General features: G+C 33.0%; 1 protein-coding gene across 1 annotated transcript in view; it reads right to left on the bottom strand.

Annotated features, from left to right (window-relative positions):
- LOC127875476 (uncharacterized) overlaps nucleotides 1–16,385 on the bottom strand; it is a 47,624-nt gene extending 31,239 nt beyond the window's left edge. The window contains exons 1-2 of the mRNA XM_052420552.1: nucleotides 16,146–16,385; nucleotides 5,109–5,253 (exon numbers count right to left, since the gene is read on the bottom strand). Coding sequence (XP_052276512.1) covers nucleotides 5,109–5,253; nucleotides 16,146–16,227 — 227 coding nt within the window. The 5' untranslated portion in view covers nucleotides 16,228–16,385. The remainder of the gene's footprint in view (nucleotides 1–5,108; nucleotides 5,254–16,145) is intronic.
- Nucleotides 16,386–16,689: the final 304 nt, after the last annotated feature.

Raw genomic sequence — 16,689 nt, 5'->3', positions numbered from 1 at the left:
TTTTGCCGATGGGTTTTCTAATACTTGATTGTATTGCGCAGCGATACGAGTTTGTTTACTTCTACTTATATAATTAACCATACAATATAACGACATAAAGTCTACCCAGAGAGCCATTCGTGTTCGTATCCACTCTTATCACAGAAAAATATTTATAGACATGTCAGAATAAAAACCGGAATCACCGTCCTGAAACAGTCCATGTAAAGCATTGAGAGTTTTACCGTATTCAGGACCAGCCGACGCTGATCACTATCCCCAGAAATAATCACAGCGCGTCTAAAATCTCAATCAAATGTATATATATACAGACTAACGAACAAAATCGTGAACGTCAAAACGCATGTAATTGGTCAAGACAGTAATTGATTGATACGATGGTCAATTAACTGAATGTAATGTTTTCGGTAAAAGTTATAGAAAAGAAAGACATTCACTATTGGCATATCCTGCAGTCTGAATCAATAATTCAATCATCAAGTCAATTCTTCTCCCAATTGTAAAACCCATGTTATGGAAACTAAAACCACTACATATTCAGATAATCAATGTTTTGTCAACCAGAAGACTTACTGATTGTACGATGATAGGGGGCGGGCTATTAATAAAAACATTTGTGTTGGGGCCATTCCGTTCGTTGTTGACAGTTGTTATAAGGATGTTATTTTTAAGATTTGCTCTCAGTTCATAACATTTTATTCGCTTATAAACTGTATAGGCGTAATATTATATTGAGCACTGTTATATAATTTCATTCATCATAATCAGTTAGATGGGGAGAGTTCATGACATAATCTACTATCAGGAAACATAATTATAATATGTTTAGCGTGTAATGTTCTCTTATGACAACATAAGCAAGTACTATACAAAGAATACAAGTGATATTGTACTACAAGTCGTTATTCAATGTTTTCAATTTTAAATTTTCAATAAAAATATTACCACACCAACCAAATCATGACGATTTTAACCGTCATTTTTTTCTATATGAATTTCTCAGCGAACATGGGCATTGACCTGTTATGATCCCGGCAAGATGACTTGAATAAACTTGTATTGGACAACTACAAATATCATTCACCTCATGCTTATTTCGACCTTAAGGGCATGATTGAAACAAACGTGGTCAAAGACAATGATGTATACTTATCTTCTTGGCATTGCGGTTTCTGAAAATATTTTCTTAATTCAATTTTTACACATAAGGATATCAGGCTATCCTAGGGCGGGCACAATTTGACTCTAGGGGCATGATTTAAGAAAGAAAATGGTTGAGGATCATCATATAATGTTACTTTTGTATACCAAATCTACAGGTCATGGGCTTTAAGAATAATTGATTGTTAAAAAGTTCACACTCTACATGTCAAGACATTAGAGACCACATTTGCGAGGACTTTGAAACTCCTGGGCATTATGCATAATGTAACATAATATAAACCAAGCCACATAGACGAAATGCTTATATATAATAATTGCGCAACTGAACCACACTTTCGTGTATGCTTCTGCTTGATGGCACGGGCAAAAACAAATGTTACGGCCGAGTTTTAGGTGAAATATCAATAAGGTGCACTTTGTACACATCTCCATTGTAATGCATATGTCTGTTTTAAGAACATTCTTATATGTTAACAAAAAGAATAAAGCTAAGAAAATAACCATTTATTTTTTTAAGTACTTGGTACTAACATTTAGTTACATGCTATGAAAATAATTGCGAACATAGCAATGTCTTTTTTTAATGTACTTTCATTTAGGACACAATATATATTACGAATTGGCTTAAGGAAGGTATTATATTTATGTGAATGAGTATATAACTGTATCATGGATCAGGGATTCAGCCAAACCAGGTTTCAAACTGCTAGGGTACCCATATAAAGGAATTACGAAAAATAGTGTGAAAACTCATGAAAACAATATTCATATCAAACGCAATCAATTAATCATCGCTTAAAAGCATAATTATAATACTAATGTTACAAGGACTAAACACGACTTTTGGGGAAAACCCTATAAATAGTGTTAGTATGTTATTGAATAATTGTTATGTAACAAAGCCAAGTTGTATTCCTATAAGTAATTTAACACAAGTGTATCAATATTTTACTGATAATATTAATATTTTGTATTCATTGTTATCTATATTACTTGAACTGTGTTTTAATGTATTAAACATAGTAAAATATAATTGGAAAAAAAAACAAATGAGCATGTACGTGCATTGACCCCAGCTCCCCTGCATGAGAGGCGGATGTTCAAACCGAGAACCAAATGTCAATTATACTTATCAAAGCTTGTACCATCGGACTTATTGTAAGTTATATTTGGGACTTTAAAATCTTTTAATTAAATAAATTTGTTTGTTTTATTTCAATACAACAACACAAATATTAATAGATGAAAATAGTATTTTGACGCTTATGACATTTCCTAAAAGACTTCGTTAAATTGACTAAACCTAGGAGTTTGAAACTTTTTCTAAACCAAGGAGTTTGGAAAATTAAAAAGTTGTCAACGATGACATGTCAGTCAGTTTCGTTTACAGATATTTTGTTGTCATGGAATTGACACACTATTTAATGTTTGTCGTTTTCATAATCTGTGAAACGGTTGTTTTAATAAGGCCTACTTTTTTAGTTTTAAGGCAATCGACATTAATTGTTATGGGAAGCTTTTATAAAATGATAGAAATCCTTATTTAAGTAATTGGAAAACAACGCCTTGTTTCATAAGTGTATGTCCTTCTGGTTTACAATAGGTGAAGGCACTAGTTTGTGTCTAAACGAGGCTACGCACCTAATTTATGGACGATTTAGAGGAGAACATAAAACTCTCTTGTTAACTAATTCGAATTCGAATAATATACCTAAGATATAACGTATGAATGTTCCCCACTACTCTCTACGTTCTAAATGCTATACAAAATACAACAGTTGGGCTTCTACATTTAAAAGTATTCAATATATTTGTTAAATAATGTTCCGACCATCAAATCGGAATTATACTATTCGATGAAACTTTATTCCACATAAAAATATATACTTTACTGAATTGTTTATATATGTTCATAGCCGTTTATTGTATTTGGTGGACGATGTGTTTTTCTTTCATGTAGATACCGTTAAAACCTTACCATTGACCATTATTGACATTTCAAATAAATTGAAACGTATTCCCTTTTCCAAATCGATGACATCAGTTTTATGTTTTGGTTCTTGTTGTCGCCATGTGTGTTTGTTTTGTGTCTTATTGAATGAAACGTGCCTTAGAAAAAAGACGTCGTAGAATGGTACTAAGAATGATCTTTATCTGATCCTGCAAAAGTTTCAGTTTGCTTATATTTGAATCCCACAAAAGTTAGTTTTTGTGCTGTGTTGATGCAGTTGTTCAAATCTCCGTATATGAATTCCATGTTGAAATATGTTTAGTCTTTAGAGGCTGAACTTCTAACTATAATACTTATATACCTCAAATAATGTTTACTGGAGAAATGTACCCACCTATTTTGATATGTGGGTTTTTATAATTAAAACATATTTCGTTGTTTATTAGATAGAAAGTTGATCTTTCATTATTATTTTTTAATCTAGATCTTTGATTACACAAAAGGAAGCTGCTGAATAAATTTCGTTCATAAATTTTCTTTTTTTAATTAGCCTAATTTAAAATGTTTTCTAAGAAACATATGTATATGAATGTAGTATACTTTGGGCGTATTCACAATACGACAATTAGATGTAGAACAATGCATATGTTGTATTTTGAAAAATGAAATTCAATCATTTAAGATAACGTGGCACTTCAACTTGGAGACATTAAAGATGCACTTAGTTTACCTTTGACCTAATTACGAAGAAACGTTGCAAATAAACAGTGGCATCCAGCATTTTTACATTACACATACATCATAGATATCCTTAAGCATTTACACACACTGCTTATCTTCGATGCCATGGCTCGACATGTTTTTGTCGCCATGACCCAAAAGGCTTGATGTTAAGAAACTCTGTGGAATACCGCTCAACAAGGTCACATAACAAAAAACGAGATTCCAGGCCAAGGCGGTTTCAGATAAAAAAAAATAAAGGTTCTTTCCATACATATAAGTAATATAAATTACCAGAAGAGCGGGGCGTATTCGACTCATTTAGCATTATTCGAACAAACATATACAAAACCTCTGGACCTTGCAGTTTCAGACACAACGATTTTTCACTATTTACATTTAAGTCAAAAAAGTTATTCCCACGTCGAAGTACTTTTTACCCTAGAGCCATGATTAAAATAAACTTTATAGGTGACCCGTCACTATGTTTCATCAACAATTACAAACTTTTGGATCTTGTTGTTTTAGAAGAGCATATTTGTAATATACGGAAAACGAGTTAACCATAAAAAAGCGCTTATATTGACCCCGAGTTCATTATTTGTACAAACTTCTAAATAGCGCTACACTAGTAAACATAGCACTTTAACGCCACGGTACCTTGATGTTTAAGAGAATAATATGGGTTAAGTTATACCAATATAAATACACGGGAAATGAGTTAACCCGTCTCCAGAAAATTCGACCTCAGGGGAATGACTTGAACATTACATGTCCATACCTAGCGGTTTCAGATAAGATTATTTTCGTTAACAATATACAAATATAAGGAAAACAAGTTGCCCCAATGTGAAGCAAATTTAAAACCCCAGGTTTATTATTTTAATGAAATTGATAGAGAACCAATATATGATATTAATGTAAAATACTAAACCATTGAGCCTTACGGTTTAATAGAAGATTTTTAAATTTTCACTTCATTCATATAAGAAAAACAAGTTATATCCTAGGCGGGACAAATAATACCCCAGGTGCATGATGTGAACAAACTTGGTAGATAACCACTTTACAATGTTACATGACAAATCCTAACCTATAAGCCGTCATGTTTCCAATTTTAACATTTTAAACTTTAAAGATTTGTTTTCTACATTATAAGCAACAGGTAAACCGAAAAGCAAATCACAGCAATTGCTCACCATCAATACGTTGGACTCAGATGAGCTAAAGATCATCAGATGTCGGGTATCAACATCATAATAATGTTACAAACCCAGAAAATCCCAGCATGCGACACGCAACTATTGCTTCCAAACTGTCGAAGTTGTCATCACAGACTGTACCCCAAGTGTTGTTGTAGAAGACCTCGAGACGACCCTGGTTAGATCTTGATCCATTTACTAGTCGAATATTCTGCGCTGAAACAGGCGAAACCGTATGACATGGGATTCGTAAAGGTATATATAGTTTGTTATAACGTCTATACTCAACCGTGCAAAGCAAAGGGGGAGCTTTTAAGGCCGGGTTTTGCGTTGTCAGAGTGTCTGAATTCATTCGTCCGTAAACATTTCATTCAGATAAACATCGCTCCTAACCCGCTGAACAGATTTTAACGAATCTTCTCAGGTGATCCTCTTTCAAAAGTTATTCAAATTATTCCGGTTTGTTGCATATACCGGCAGCCAGGGCTCGAAAACAAACGTTTACAATATGTTTCTCTAATACAAAAGGGTAAGGCTTTTTAATTGTGTGTGTTACATCGTCCACACGTATTCCATAGCCCACACCCGAAAGTTTTCAAATTAGTTTAATCAATTGCGTATGTAGGTCACCGTGACAAAGTAAAATGTAAAAAAGAGGCCCATGAGGGCCTGAATTGCTCTACTGCTATAAACACTGTGCACGTTTGGAAAGAATAAGATGGAAACTGTGTACTCTATCGCGCAAACAAGGAGAATTTCCTCAAATTCAATGGGAGATTAGTGTGTACTTATTTCTCCGATACTGCTCATATTCAATAGGGTTCAAGTCCTCATTGATATAAAGATACTGTGCACATTTTGGAAATAATTGGATGAAAACTGTGGAATTAATTGCGTAAACAAAAGGATTTCAAAATTTTCTCATATTCAAGGGTAAGTCATTCTTGACTTATTGCTTCGATATTGCTCTTTTTACAAAAGGGTCTGAGCCCTCATTGATACAAAGACACTGTGCAAGTTTGCCAAAAATTGGATGAAAATTATGGACTTTATCACATAAAAAATGAGTTTTAATTTTCTTTCTCAAATTCAAGGGGAGATAATTCTGGACTTATATCTCCGATATTGCTTGTTTTCAATAGGGTTTGACTCATTATTTAGATAAAGACAATGTGAAAGTTGGGAAATTGGATGAAAACTGTGGACTTGATTGCGTAAACAAGCCTTCTTTCACAATTTTCTCAAATTCAAGGGAGATAATTCTGGACTTTTTACTCTGATGTAATCCATTTTCAATAGGGTTCGAGTCCTCATTAATATAAAGACACTGAACAAGTTCGAAAAGAATCGGATGAAAACTGTGGACTTAACCGCGTAAACAAGAAAAATTCTAATGCACGCACGCACGGACGACGGAAACCACGCCATGACATAAGCTCTTCAGGCCTTCGGCCAGTAGAGCTTAAAAATGAAAACGATTTGAAACCGCAATGGTCATGGGTTAAATATTTGGTGTGTCAAATACCGTATAGGGTTATGTTAAAAACTAATGAAGCCAGCTTGTGACCAATGGAGTAAAAACATCACACGCCGTTGAAGAGTTAAAACATACATATACAAGTTCCACATACACGTACAACTTAATTAAGTGCAACTTAATGGACAATGAATAAAAAAATCTGTATTAAACAAATTAACAATATGATATCTTAATAAACCAAAACAATGATCGTAATAAAAAACTAATTCAAATTAATCACTCTCTGGTATTCAAACATTGGGAAAAAAAGGAAACTGTTCATAACGTATACCCCAAATTTAACTTTTGGTACTATACAGGCACATTTTGTTACATTTCTAGCTGCAAAATTTTTTTTTTTTTTTCATATTTCAGTTTGTAGTTTGTCATGTATGGTACTTGACTAACATGAAGTTATGTTCTAAATATTATTGAAATAAAACAAATTAGGAAATTTTGATATTTTAACAATTTATAGTTTATGACATCACAAGCCAGAGTTTGTTCGAGCACTTGTCAAAAGTAATTTAACTTCGGTATATCTTAAGTATTTTCAAACTCTTTAAATAAGACAAAGTTAAGTGTATCTTTATCATTAATGATCTATATAAGACGTGAAAATGGCATACAAAACATATTTATTTAATATAACCTTTATCGTAAGCTAACATAAATTGTTGTGTAAAATCATTTCACTGATTACAAGTATGAAGTCAATGCAAACTGAATTTCTGTGAATATTCGACCAAGTAAAAGAACGCATAGTTTTGGTTCATTTTGAAAACATTAAGTTATACATGGTTTATTTTTCTGCTTTAATAATTCGGGTAAAATGTCATCGTGATAAGTACTCTTGGGACATATAGTAAAATAACGTTTCGGACAAAATATCAGCTCAATATGTTATAAATGCTCAATATATTTGAAGTCATCAAGTGTTATTTTTTACTAAACATATGTTCTAACATAAACAGTATGAACAAACAATTTTAAGTACGAAAATACATCTATTAGAAATATCAAAAAAAAAGTAAGTAAACTTTAAAATCATTAATTAATTTGCTGGTGTTGTCATACGCAAATTTTTGGCGCTTCTTCGTGGTCCTTAGTATGAAATAGTAAAATAAAATTAAAACTTATTCGTTTATGCCAGTGAAAGACCTCATGTTTAGGAATATTAAACTTAGAAACTGATTTCAAAATGAATCTTATATGATCATGGACTGCATTTCAAACTTAAAGGTAAACCATTGTAGTTTTTTTTGTTCCTAGATCATATTCTAATATATACAGAACAGGCATTTTATTTAGACTTATACAATAGTACATGGTCTTGATACATACAATATATAAGTAAGTATGTCACATTTCCAATACATTTAGTTCAATACTTTTGAAATTGTGCATATAATAAAATTTCAAAACATATAGTATTTAAATGACAGAAAGATTGTGTAAGGGATACCGATTATATGGTGTTAGTGATCAATGAATTGCATCTGATATATATTTACACAACATGACATCAGTAATTGGTGATACTTCAACACAGATGAATAAACATGTACATAACGTTTAAGGTATTTTTGTCTAAAAACACTACAACAGGGCAAATACAAACGAAGCGAAACTCGTCTTCAATGTCTCTACTATTGTAACATAAACAACATCTTTCATTGCGTGGATTATTATTATATTCCCTGTTTGGATGCTCAATGGGTTTACAGAAATTCTCAGTTTAACAAAGTGAACGCGTACAATCCTTGGTAACAGATCCAAATAAGGTTCTTATAATATTGTATGTTTAAAATTCTATTCATATCCCATACAGGTCTGGTACTTAATGTACCATACCACTCTTGTTTAAATGTATCTATAAATCAGTTTCTAAACGGACATATAAAAGAAGTAACACACACCGTGCTAAGCTTATTAAAACATATCCTTAACCATAATCGGTTAACGACTTTTTAATATGTGTGACCCGATTGATGTGTCTTTAAAGACACTCTTGAACACTCATTTCACTCATATTATACACAGAAGAGATAATAATATTACTCAATCTTATTTTAAACAAATATGTTTACATTCTTATAAAACGATTAATGTAAAGTGGGTATCAACCCAATTCTCCATACACACGTGCATTGCACCTGTTGAGTCTTACTTATAGCATACGTTTATAGAACTTGATTTCTTTAGACTTCGTAAAACCCCATATTTCGGCGGCATAATTAAAAATCGAAACAACAAATGCATCAAATGACTGACCAAGTATTTTTTGGTTTTAGATCATGCATTTTTCACTTATATCATTAGAGTTTTCAGAGCCATAATGGCTTTACTTACTTAGTGTTCTTGGTTTAATGTGAAAGTACCTGAATTATTTATAACAGTACCTTTGTAATACAAATTATCAACTTTTTCGATGTTATGGCTATAGTATGCCCATGTCTCATTTTGCGTTAAGGATCGCTCTTAAGGAAAACCATAATTTTAGTCTTTGAAATATTTACTTTAAGACCCCACGTATCACAATATAAAAGATTATCCAAATGGGTTTCGTCTTCTTTAGTATTTTTACCCAATTGGTCATATTATCAGCAAAAAGGAGTAAATTAAATATAAGTAAACATTGTCTATAGTTAAGCCAGGCACTATATTATGTTTTAAACATATACCTAGGTCATCTACAAATAGAGAAAAGAGCAAAGGGGACATTATCTCCCCTTGGCGCAGACCAACCCCGAAACAAAAGTAGTCAGAATACGATGAGCATGATTGAACACAATAGTTAACGTGTTCATACATATCTCTTACGATTTGCAATATTTAACTATAATGCCAGTTATATCAAGATTTAACCACAATGCATGTCTATATATACTATCAAAACATTTCATCATGTCTACAAATATTACATAGAGCCTTTTATTTTCATTAATATATTGTATAATAGACATGAATATGTATATAGCATCGATGGTTGAATAACCCTTACGAAATCCGAATCGTAAATCCAAAATACTGCAATTGTTTTCACAAAACATTCGATGCGCTTATAAACTAAGTATTATTCCTCTGTAATTATTAATATCGTTTACAGAGCCGCTTTTGTGTCATTGGATTATAATTCCCTATGTCAAGTGTTCGGAGAACAGACCATATTGTAATATACAATTAAAAATATCACATAAATGATTACAAACTGTATCGATAAATTCTAGTAAATATTCGTTGAATATAAAATCAACACCAGCTAACTTATTTCCCTTGAGTTATTTAATCGCACATATAACTTCATTAACACTAATAGACTGGTCTAACTCTGGAAACACATTATTATCATCACTAAAATAATCACTGGAACACAATTGTTCTGCCTCGGTATTATTGCCATTGAAAGTACTGTGACTAAGGTTTTCCAAAAAAACTTCCATTGAACTAAACATCTCGTGTATTATTTGTTTACTTTAAGTTTTCAATTACAGTCATTTCTGTACGGTATGCACACCCCTTATTTTTCCGTATTAATTTGTTATAAAGTTTCTTATAATGACAAAGCTTTAGAATGTTTGTTTACTACTGTCGCATATTCTACCATTAACAACACGTGTACATGTTGATTTACACAAATCAATCAATTTACTGTCATAACTATTATATAAATTAATCAACTAAGGCCCTAACAGAGACTTGATCAGTGCGATAATCTATATAATGTACAAAGTATAAACATAGTCGTATACAAAATAATCACGTGTTTTGCCTACTCTACTGTTTAAATATCCACAGGGGTTTTTTTTAGAAAAAGGGAAAGACGCTGGACGCTGGGCAAAAGGGGAAAATCGAGCGCGAAAGAGACATATTTGGGGAAAAAATAAAAACTGTTCATTTCAATGTCTATAACTCACCTACAGACTTCAGGGGGTTTTTTTAGAAAAAGAGGCATGTCTCTGACCTTTTTGTTCTTAAACACATGAACAAGTATGATATTAAAGTCAAAGTCCTAAATAAAGTTGCAGGTGTAGATCTAATAATGGGAAATGTTTTCAACTGGGGCCGGGGAACGATGTCAATATTATGATTTCAATTTCATGATGAATGGGTTGACGATCTAGATCTGCTACAGTATTGGAAGGGAAAGGTGCTGCAGCTGCCGATTGTCTATTTTCACTTTCACAATAATCCGACAGTATTAATCGATGTTGATTACATGTACCTCCGAATCCTGCTGGGTTTCAACGGTTTTTGATGATTCATTCTTAAAAAATGCGTAAACGCAATTAATATTTTCCGAGTCCGAACGTTTTATTTTGTTCGTGAATGAACGCCAATTGTGAGACTATTTTCTGTTTTAACGTTTATATATTGGCTTTCAAATAACCCGGATGAAATTCGACTGTTTTCCGGTAATTAATTGACGAAACACCCTTCTCGCGCAAGACCGGAATCCAGTAAAATAGTCACATGATTAATACGATTAGTTGCCCAGTTTCCATGATGTAATTTAAGAGCTATATATAGAATCACTGGGATTCCCAGATTTGAGTGTTCGTCGGGAGAGAGAGAGAGAGAGCGAGATCGTTGTACATGGTACAAATTGGATAAGTGTCGACTTCGCAAAAGAAAAAAAACATTTCTTTGAGGGTAAAATATTATATTTTGGTGAAAAATTATATTTTTGGAGGGAAAATGGTATGTTTAGGGGAAAAATTCTGGTAGGGGAAGACGCCGAATATCGGCGTCACTTTCTTAGTAAAAAAATGATCCAGTTATGTATACTTTACTCGATTCCAAGAATCGTGATCAATCATTTTCTAGTAATTCAAACATTTCAAAAAAAACTTATAATACATAGAAGATTATTCACCCCATTTGTAGGCTGCAAATAAAAAAATATTGACATCTATTTAAAATAAAATATTTTAACCAAATAATAGTATTATAATGATTGCGTACAATAGTTATTCAATCGTTTAAATGCTTCCTAAAATAAACAGCATTCCACCGCTAGATCTATGAGCATTTCGGTGTTGAGCTTTTCTATGATTTGTATGATATAAAACCATAAAGAGAAGCATCCCTTGACTTTGTATTACATGTTTTGTGCAATAGACAGTAAGCATGAGAATTAATTAAATTAACGAAAATAACTTCACTTGTTTCACTTTTCGTTAAACCCTGAACGTTCCAAGACCAAATTGAAATATCGACTTTCATCTGGGGAACCAGCTTCCGCTTCTTCTGGATCACATCCTCCATCCAGTTCCTTCAACCGCTTACGCATGGTTGATCAGATGTGGTAATTTGTACTAATGCCAATCAATAACAACCGTGATAAAAGCTTTGAATTACATATGGCGCATTGTAAACAATGTTGTTAGCTTCGGGGTCTGTTTTTGCACATGGTTGGATTTCGTAAACCTTGGTTAACCAACAATGGTTGTCAATGGTTTACCTACTATGGTTGTTCATGGTGTGACAACTATTGCTGACCATTGTTTCAGACACATTAACTACCGTGGTAAGTTGTCAATGGCTAAATGAGGAGCATTTCTTTGCGGTTTTCAGATTACAGTAAGTTTTTGTAACGTTCTACATGGATAAGTCGTTAAACTCAGTTTTGAATTAAGCACGTTGTTGCCTTGTCTTAAAATCTGAGTTTGAATAACTATCAAATTGTTAAAGAAAAAAGGTATTTTACATCCAAATATACTTCGTTTTGTTGAAATCTATCTTAAAAAAATGGCAATACCATCGATATACTTCAAAGAAATGAAATTTGAAACACAATTTGATCTTTTTCTTTTGTGCCCCAAGTGTACAAAAATCGTAATTGATGGCATGCACATTTCTGAATATTAACACATGCAAATGACTTGTGCAACTCACGAGCAATGTGCAATTGTTACCAAACATCATCCATCAGGAAAAATAAATAAGGGTTATATTAATTGGTCTTTGAAAATATATATTGTCTCTAAAATAAACTTATTTTCCAACAGCACCACCATCACAACCACCACCACAACCACCACCAAACAGTTACTTACGACGTGAATTACCTTTAAGCAAATAATACAAATACTTTATTTTCACTTCCTTTATAGCCAAATCACATGTCGTTCGATTCCCCACTTCTAAAAACATAGACAGGTTTTAAAAAATGCCAATAACTATCAAGTGCACTCGGCCGTCATTACTCAGACCTGCAACATTTCTCTTAAGTACTTAATAGTGTAATATTTTAAAATCTCTACTACGATAATGATCCTTGAGGAACATTATTGAAGTTGAATATGTAAACAGCAGCATGAAACATATTTATTAACTATCCTGTTTAGGCAAGTGTGTGTAAACTTGCCAAATACATGTAATTTATATGTCCAATGATTTATATGTTCCTACAATTTGTGTTTTGGCTGTAAGCCTGGTTTGTGATTGTGTCGGGAAATTGCATTTATAATACGTGTGGTTGGTTATAAATGGTTGACGGTGTATCTGTTGAAGTGTTTATCATTCAACATTTTACATGTTTAAGGTTACAACTCTCTGAATTTATCAGTAGAAAAACTTATTGTCTGAAATATGCCCCTGCTAATACACAGTCAGAAAACAAATGTGCTCCGCCGGCTTTACTAATATATATTAGGACTCCCATCTTAAAAATGACGTTTCGCATACCACTGTTTTTTTAATGTACATTCACGTCATAAATACATGCAGTTGCATTAAAAGTCGCATTGGCGTAGTGGATATGGTGTCCGCCTAGCGGGTTCGATCCCCACAGTGGGAGCGTTGTTTAAATCTCTTTAGGTATAACCCCAATGACACCAAGTACTAATTCTAGTCCCAGGAATTGGACTCGAGAGCGTTTCAAATAAGACTTAGGCTTTCGGTGCAATCGAGTTAAAATAAAAAGGTTTAACTGAATGTTTGTACTTTTATTTCATATGCGTTGTATGTGTCTGTTGTCATGGTCTTGATTTATGGGATGTATGTGATTTAAATGTTATTGGCGAAAGGAATTTATACATTTCAAAAGAACATATCGCTCATAAGGAAAAGGGGTTTTAACTAGGACTGTCCGCCGCCTTGTGTATATGACAGTCGGACAGACAGCGATTACAAAACATAGGATAGCGCCCATAGTTGATCTCCTTATGATTCGTGCACATTTACAATATGCACGGGCTTAACAAGCTTTACGTATATATAAAACAAAAGATACTGTTTGTAGAAAGATAGTCGTGATTTACAGGCCGTTGTCCATGTTTTATCGCTAAAATGTCAAATGATCATACAGTATTGACTAAGTTTCGAAATGCACGAAATCAAACAACTTCTTTAATCACAAAAGCAAAGGCAGATCATCACAAAAAGACAATGGATCAAATCAACTCCGAAAATATCACGGCAAAGAAATGGCTCAAACTGGCGAAACGCTTTTCCGCAAGAAACCATCAAATCCTATTCCAACACCTATTGACACATAAAAAGAAGCAGTAACTGATTAGGATATGACAGCCGTACTGAACGCCTACTACTGCAAACAATCGACCTTAGAAAGTGTAAACCATTCTCACCCTTCTCTCCCCAATTTCACTGGTACCGTTCTCACCTTAAAACTACTGTCCGAACAAGATATTAAAGATGTTATAAATCTGTCACCAACCAATCGAAGGCAAGTTGCCCGGACTTTATCAGCCCAAGGCTATTTTTAAAAAGAATGCAACGAATTGGCCACCCCACAAGGATTCTTTTTCAACATTACTTGTATCAAACTCTTAGTTCCCTTTATCTTGGAAACTAGCTAATTTCACGCCAATATTTCAGACATTAGATCAATCCCAACCGTCAAATTGTCGACCGATTTCCCTATTGAGTTGCATCGGAATACCTATAGAGCGCTGTGTCCACAAACACGTATAAAACTACTTAGTTACAAAAATATTTCAATCCGGATTTGTTAAGGGCGACTCTACCATAAACCAGCTTACTTATCTGTATGACGAGGCGATCTTAATAATTTATGGAATCTGTTAACTCTAACGATCTTAAATATGGAAAATACCTACAATACCAAGAGTGGGTAAAATGATAATTTCAATGTGATACTGTGTAAAATACATTTAATTTATTAAGCATTATTCTTCATATGAATGTGACTTTTCCTGTGGAATATATAAATTATATATTCTTGTGCTCAAAACGTGATCCAAACGAACTTACCACCAATATTATGCAGTTTTGCACATGTGTGTAAATTATGTTCTTCTTTCTTATGTAAATTCAAACCATCATACGCAGATGTGAAACATTAAGACTTTATTCATGAATACCGGAACTTTAATAGACGCGCATCAAATTCGAAACTTCTATGTGGCTGGCTCGTAATTTTACCACAATAACTGTGCTCTTTGTCGACATCAAGCGATACTCGCTTTACAGCGCACAAACTTAAAACCCGTACGCGTCTATAGACACTTTTTGACACACCCGCTTTACATTGAAATGGCTATTTATGGCGAAAGTGTCATTTTTGTTACGTCAGTATATTTCAATATTTTGTCAGAATAAAAAAATATCATGATTGTAAATCTTTTTTAAACGAATTTGTTAGTTTTGTTCGTTTCGTTAATGACATTGTACGATTGCACCGTAATGTCAACCAAAGCTTAATAAGCAAATAATAGAAATAGTAAGTTTCTATACCTGATTGAGGACTGTGAACCACAATTAGTTGGTGCTCTTAAGGTTTATTGATTGAATACTGGGTATACTGGGAAGGATTCAATCAGTTAGGATATAATTATGTACATGGCATGCACTAGTAAAAATAGATTATTTTAAAGTAGACGAATTTTGATATTTAAATAATGTTCTCGTGTTACTTCTGTCTGCGTGGCATTCAATCAGCCTTCGCGGTCATGAATAATCTACCTGTTTCGCTGGAGATGTGTCATAACATGATAAATCAGGCGTTAACTAATATAAGAGTGTTTGATTTATCGTTATTTATCGGACAGAACATAACGTTTTATTTGTAAAGAGAAACTACCCGTCCAAGAAAAGGTTTCAATCTCACAATCTAGTATACTAAACATGAAACAAATTATTCACAATAATGAATAGATTTATTATTCTTCAGGAATTAAACCACGCGGCTGTCAGTCAGATATGTTAAATAGCCGACAATTAGAAAAATACAGTATTTGCGCACTATATTTTTTAGGCTCTGATTTGGTTTGGGACTTCTTTCAGTATTGTTTCGTGTAGTTTTACAACGCTAAACGTGCTCTCGGTCTTTAAGAAAAAGACCAACGAGCATCATTTTAAGTCAAATTCTACCTGGCATAATACTAAAGTAAATAAACAAATGAATCGCGTAGAAAAATACATATCTTTGTTTGTAAACAACTTAAAGACATATTATAACTAAAATGGAAAATACACCAAACAATACAAAGAATATTCCATGACAGAGTTATAGTGAAGAAAACAAAAACAAAGAAGCAATGAATACCAAATATTTGTAAATGCCCTGCATATATTATTTTTTATCAGTAAGTTATTTACTTACCCTCAGCAAAATGTTTCAGTAAAATGACACTTATAATTCCAAGTATTGTCAACGACAGCGTGAGCGTTTTTAATTGAAACATTCACAAACAGTGAAGTAGTTGTTGTTCTGAAAAATAATATTATTATATGCTGAGAAAGCCGGTAGAGTGAATGAGTTTAACCTCGAATGAGTTTAAATAATGATTTATCAGGAAGTGAATATTCTCGCAGCTAACCGTTGACTTCGATGTATATGCGTTTATTATGTACCGATATAGTTAGTTGAATCCGTCGCTTGTTATCAACCCGGAAGTAACATCACTGTCTCAATGCATAAAGATAGCAAAGCTTTAAACAATGAGGTTTACCGCAATTTCAGATTTAAAATAATAGTATTCGATACCTCGTGCACGTTTACAAACACAATTACATCACGTAGGCCCAATCACTAAAATACGTCTGAAATACACTCCTTCAAACGGCTCAGATTAAATTTAAATTCTGTTCATAAATGACCCTTTAAACTTTGGCGACATACGTTTGATTGAGTTTAAGTAAGCATG

Source organism: Dreissena polymorpha, chromosome 3 (assembly GCF_020536995.1).
Source record: "Dreissena polymorpha isolate Duluth1 chromosome 3, UMN_Dpol_1.0, whole genome shotgun sequence".
In the NCBI taxonomy this organism is placed as follows: domain Eukaryota; kingdom Metazoa; phylum Mollusca; class Bivalvia; order Myida; family Dreissenidae; genus Dreissena; species Dreissena polymorpha.
Note: the sequence above shows the minus strand (reverse complement) of the source record. Positions and strands in the feature narration are given on the sequence as shown.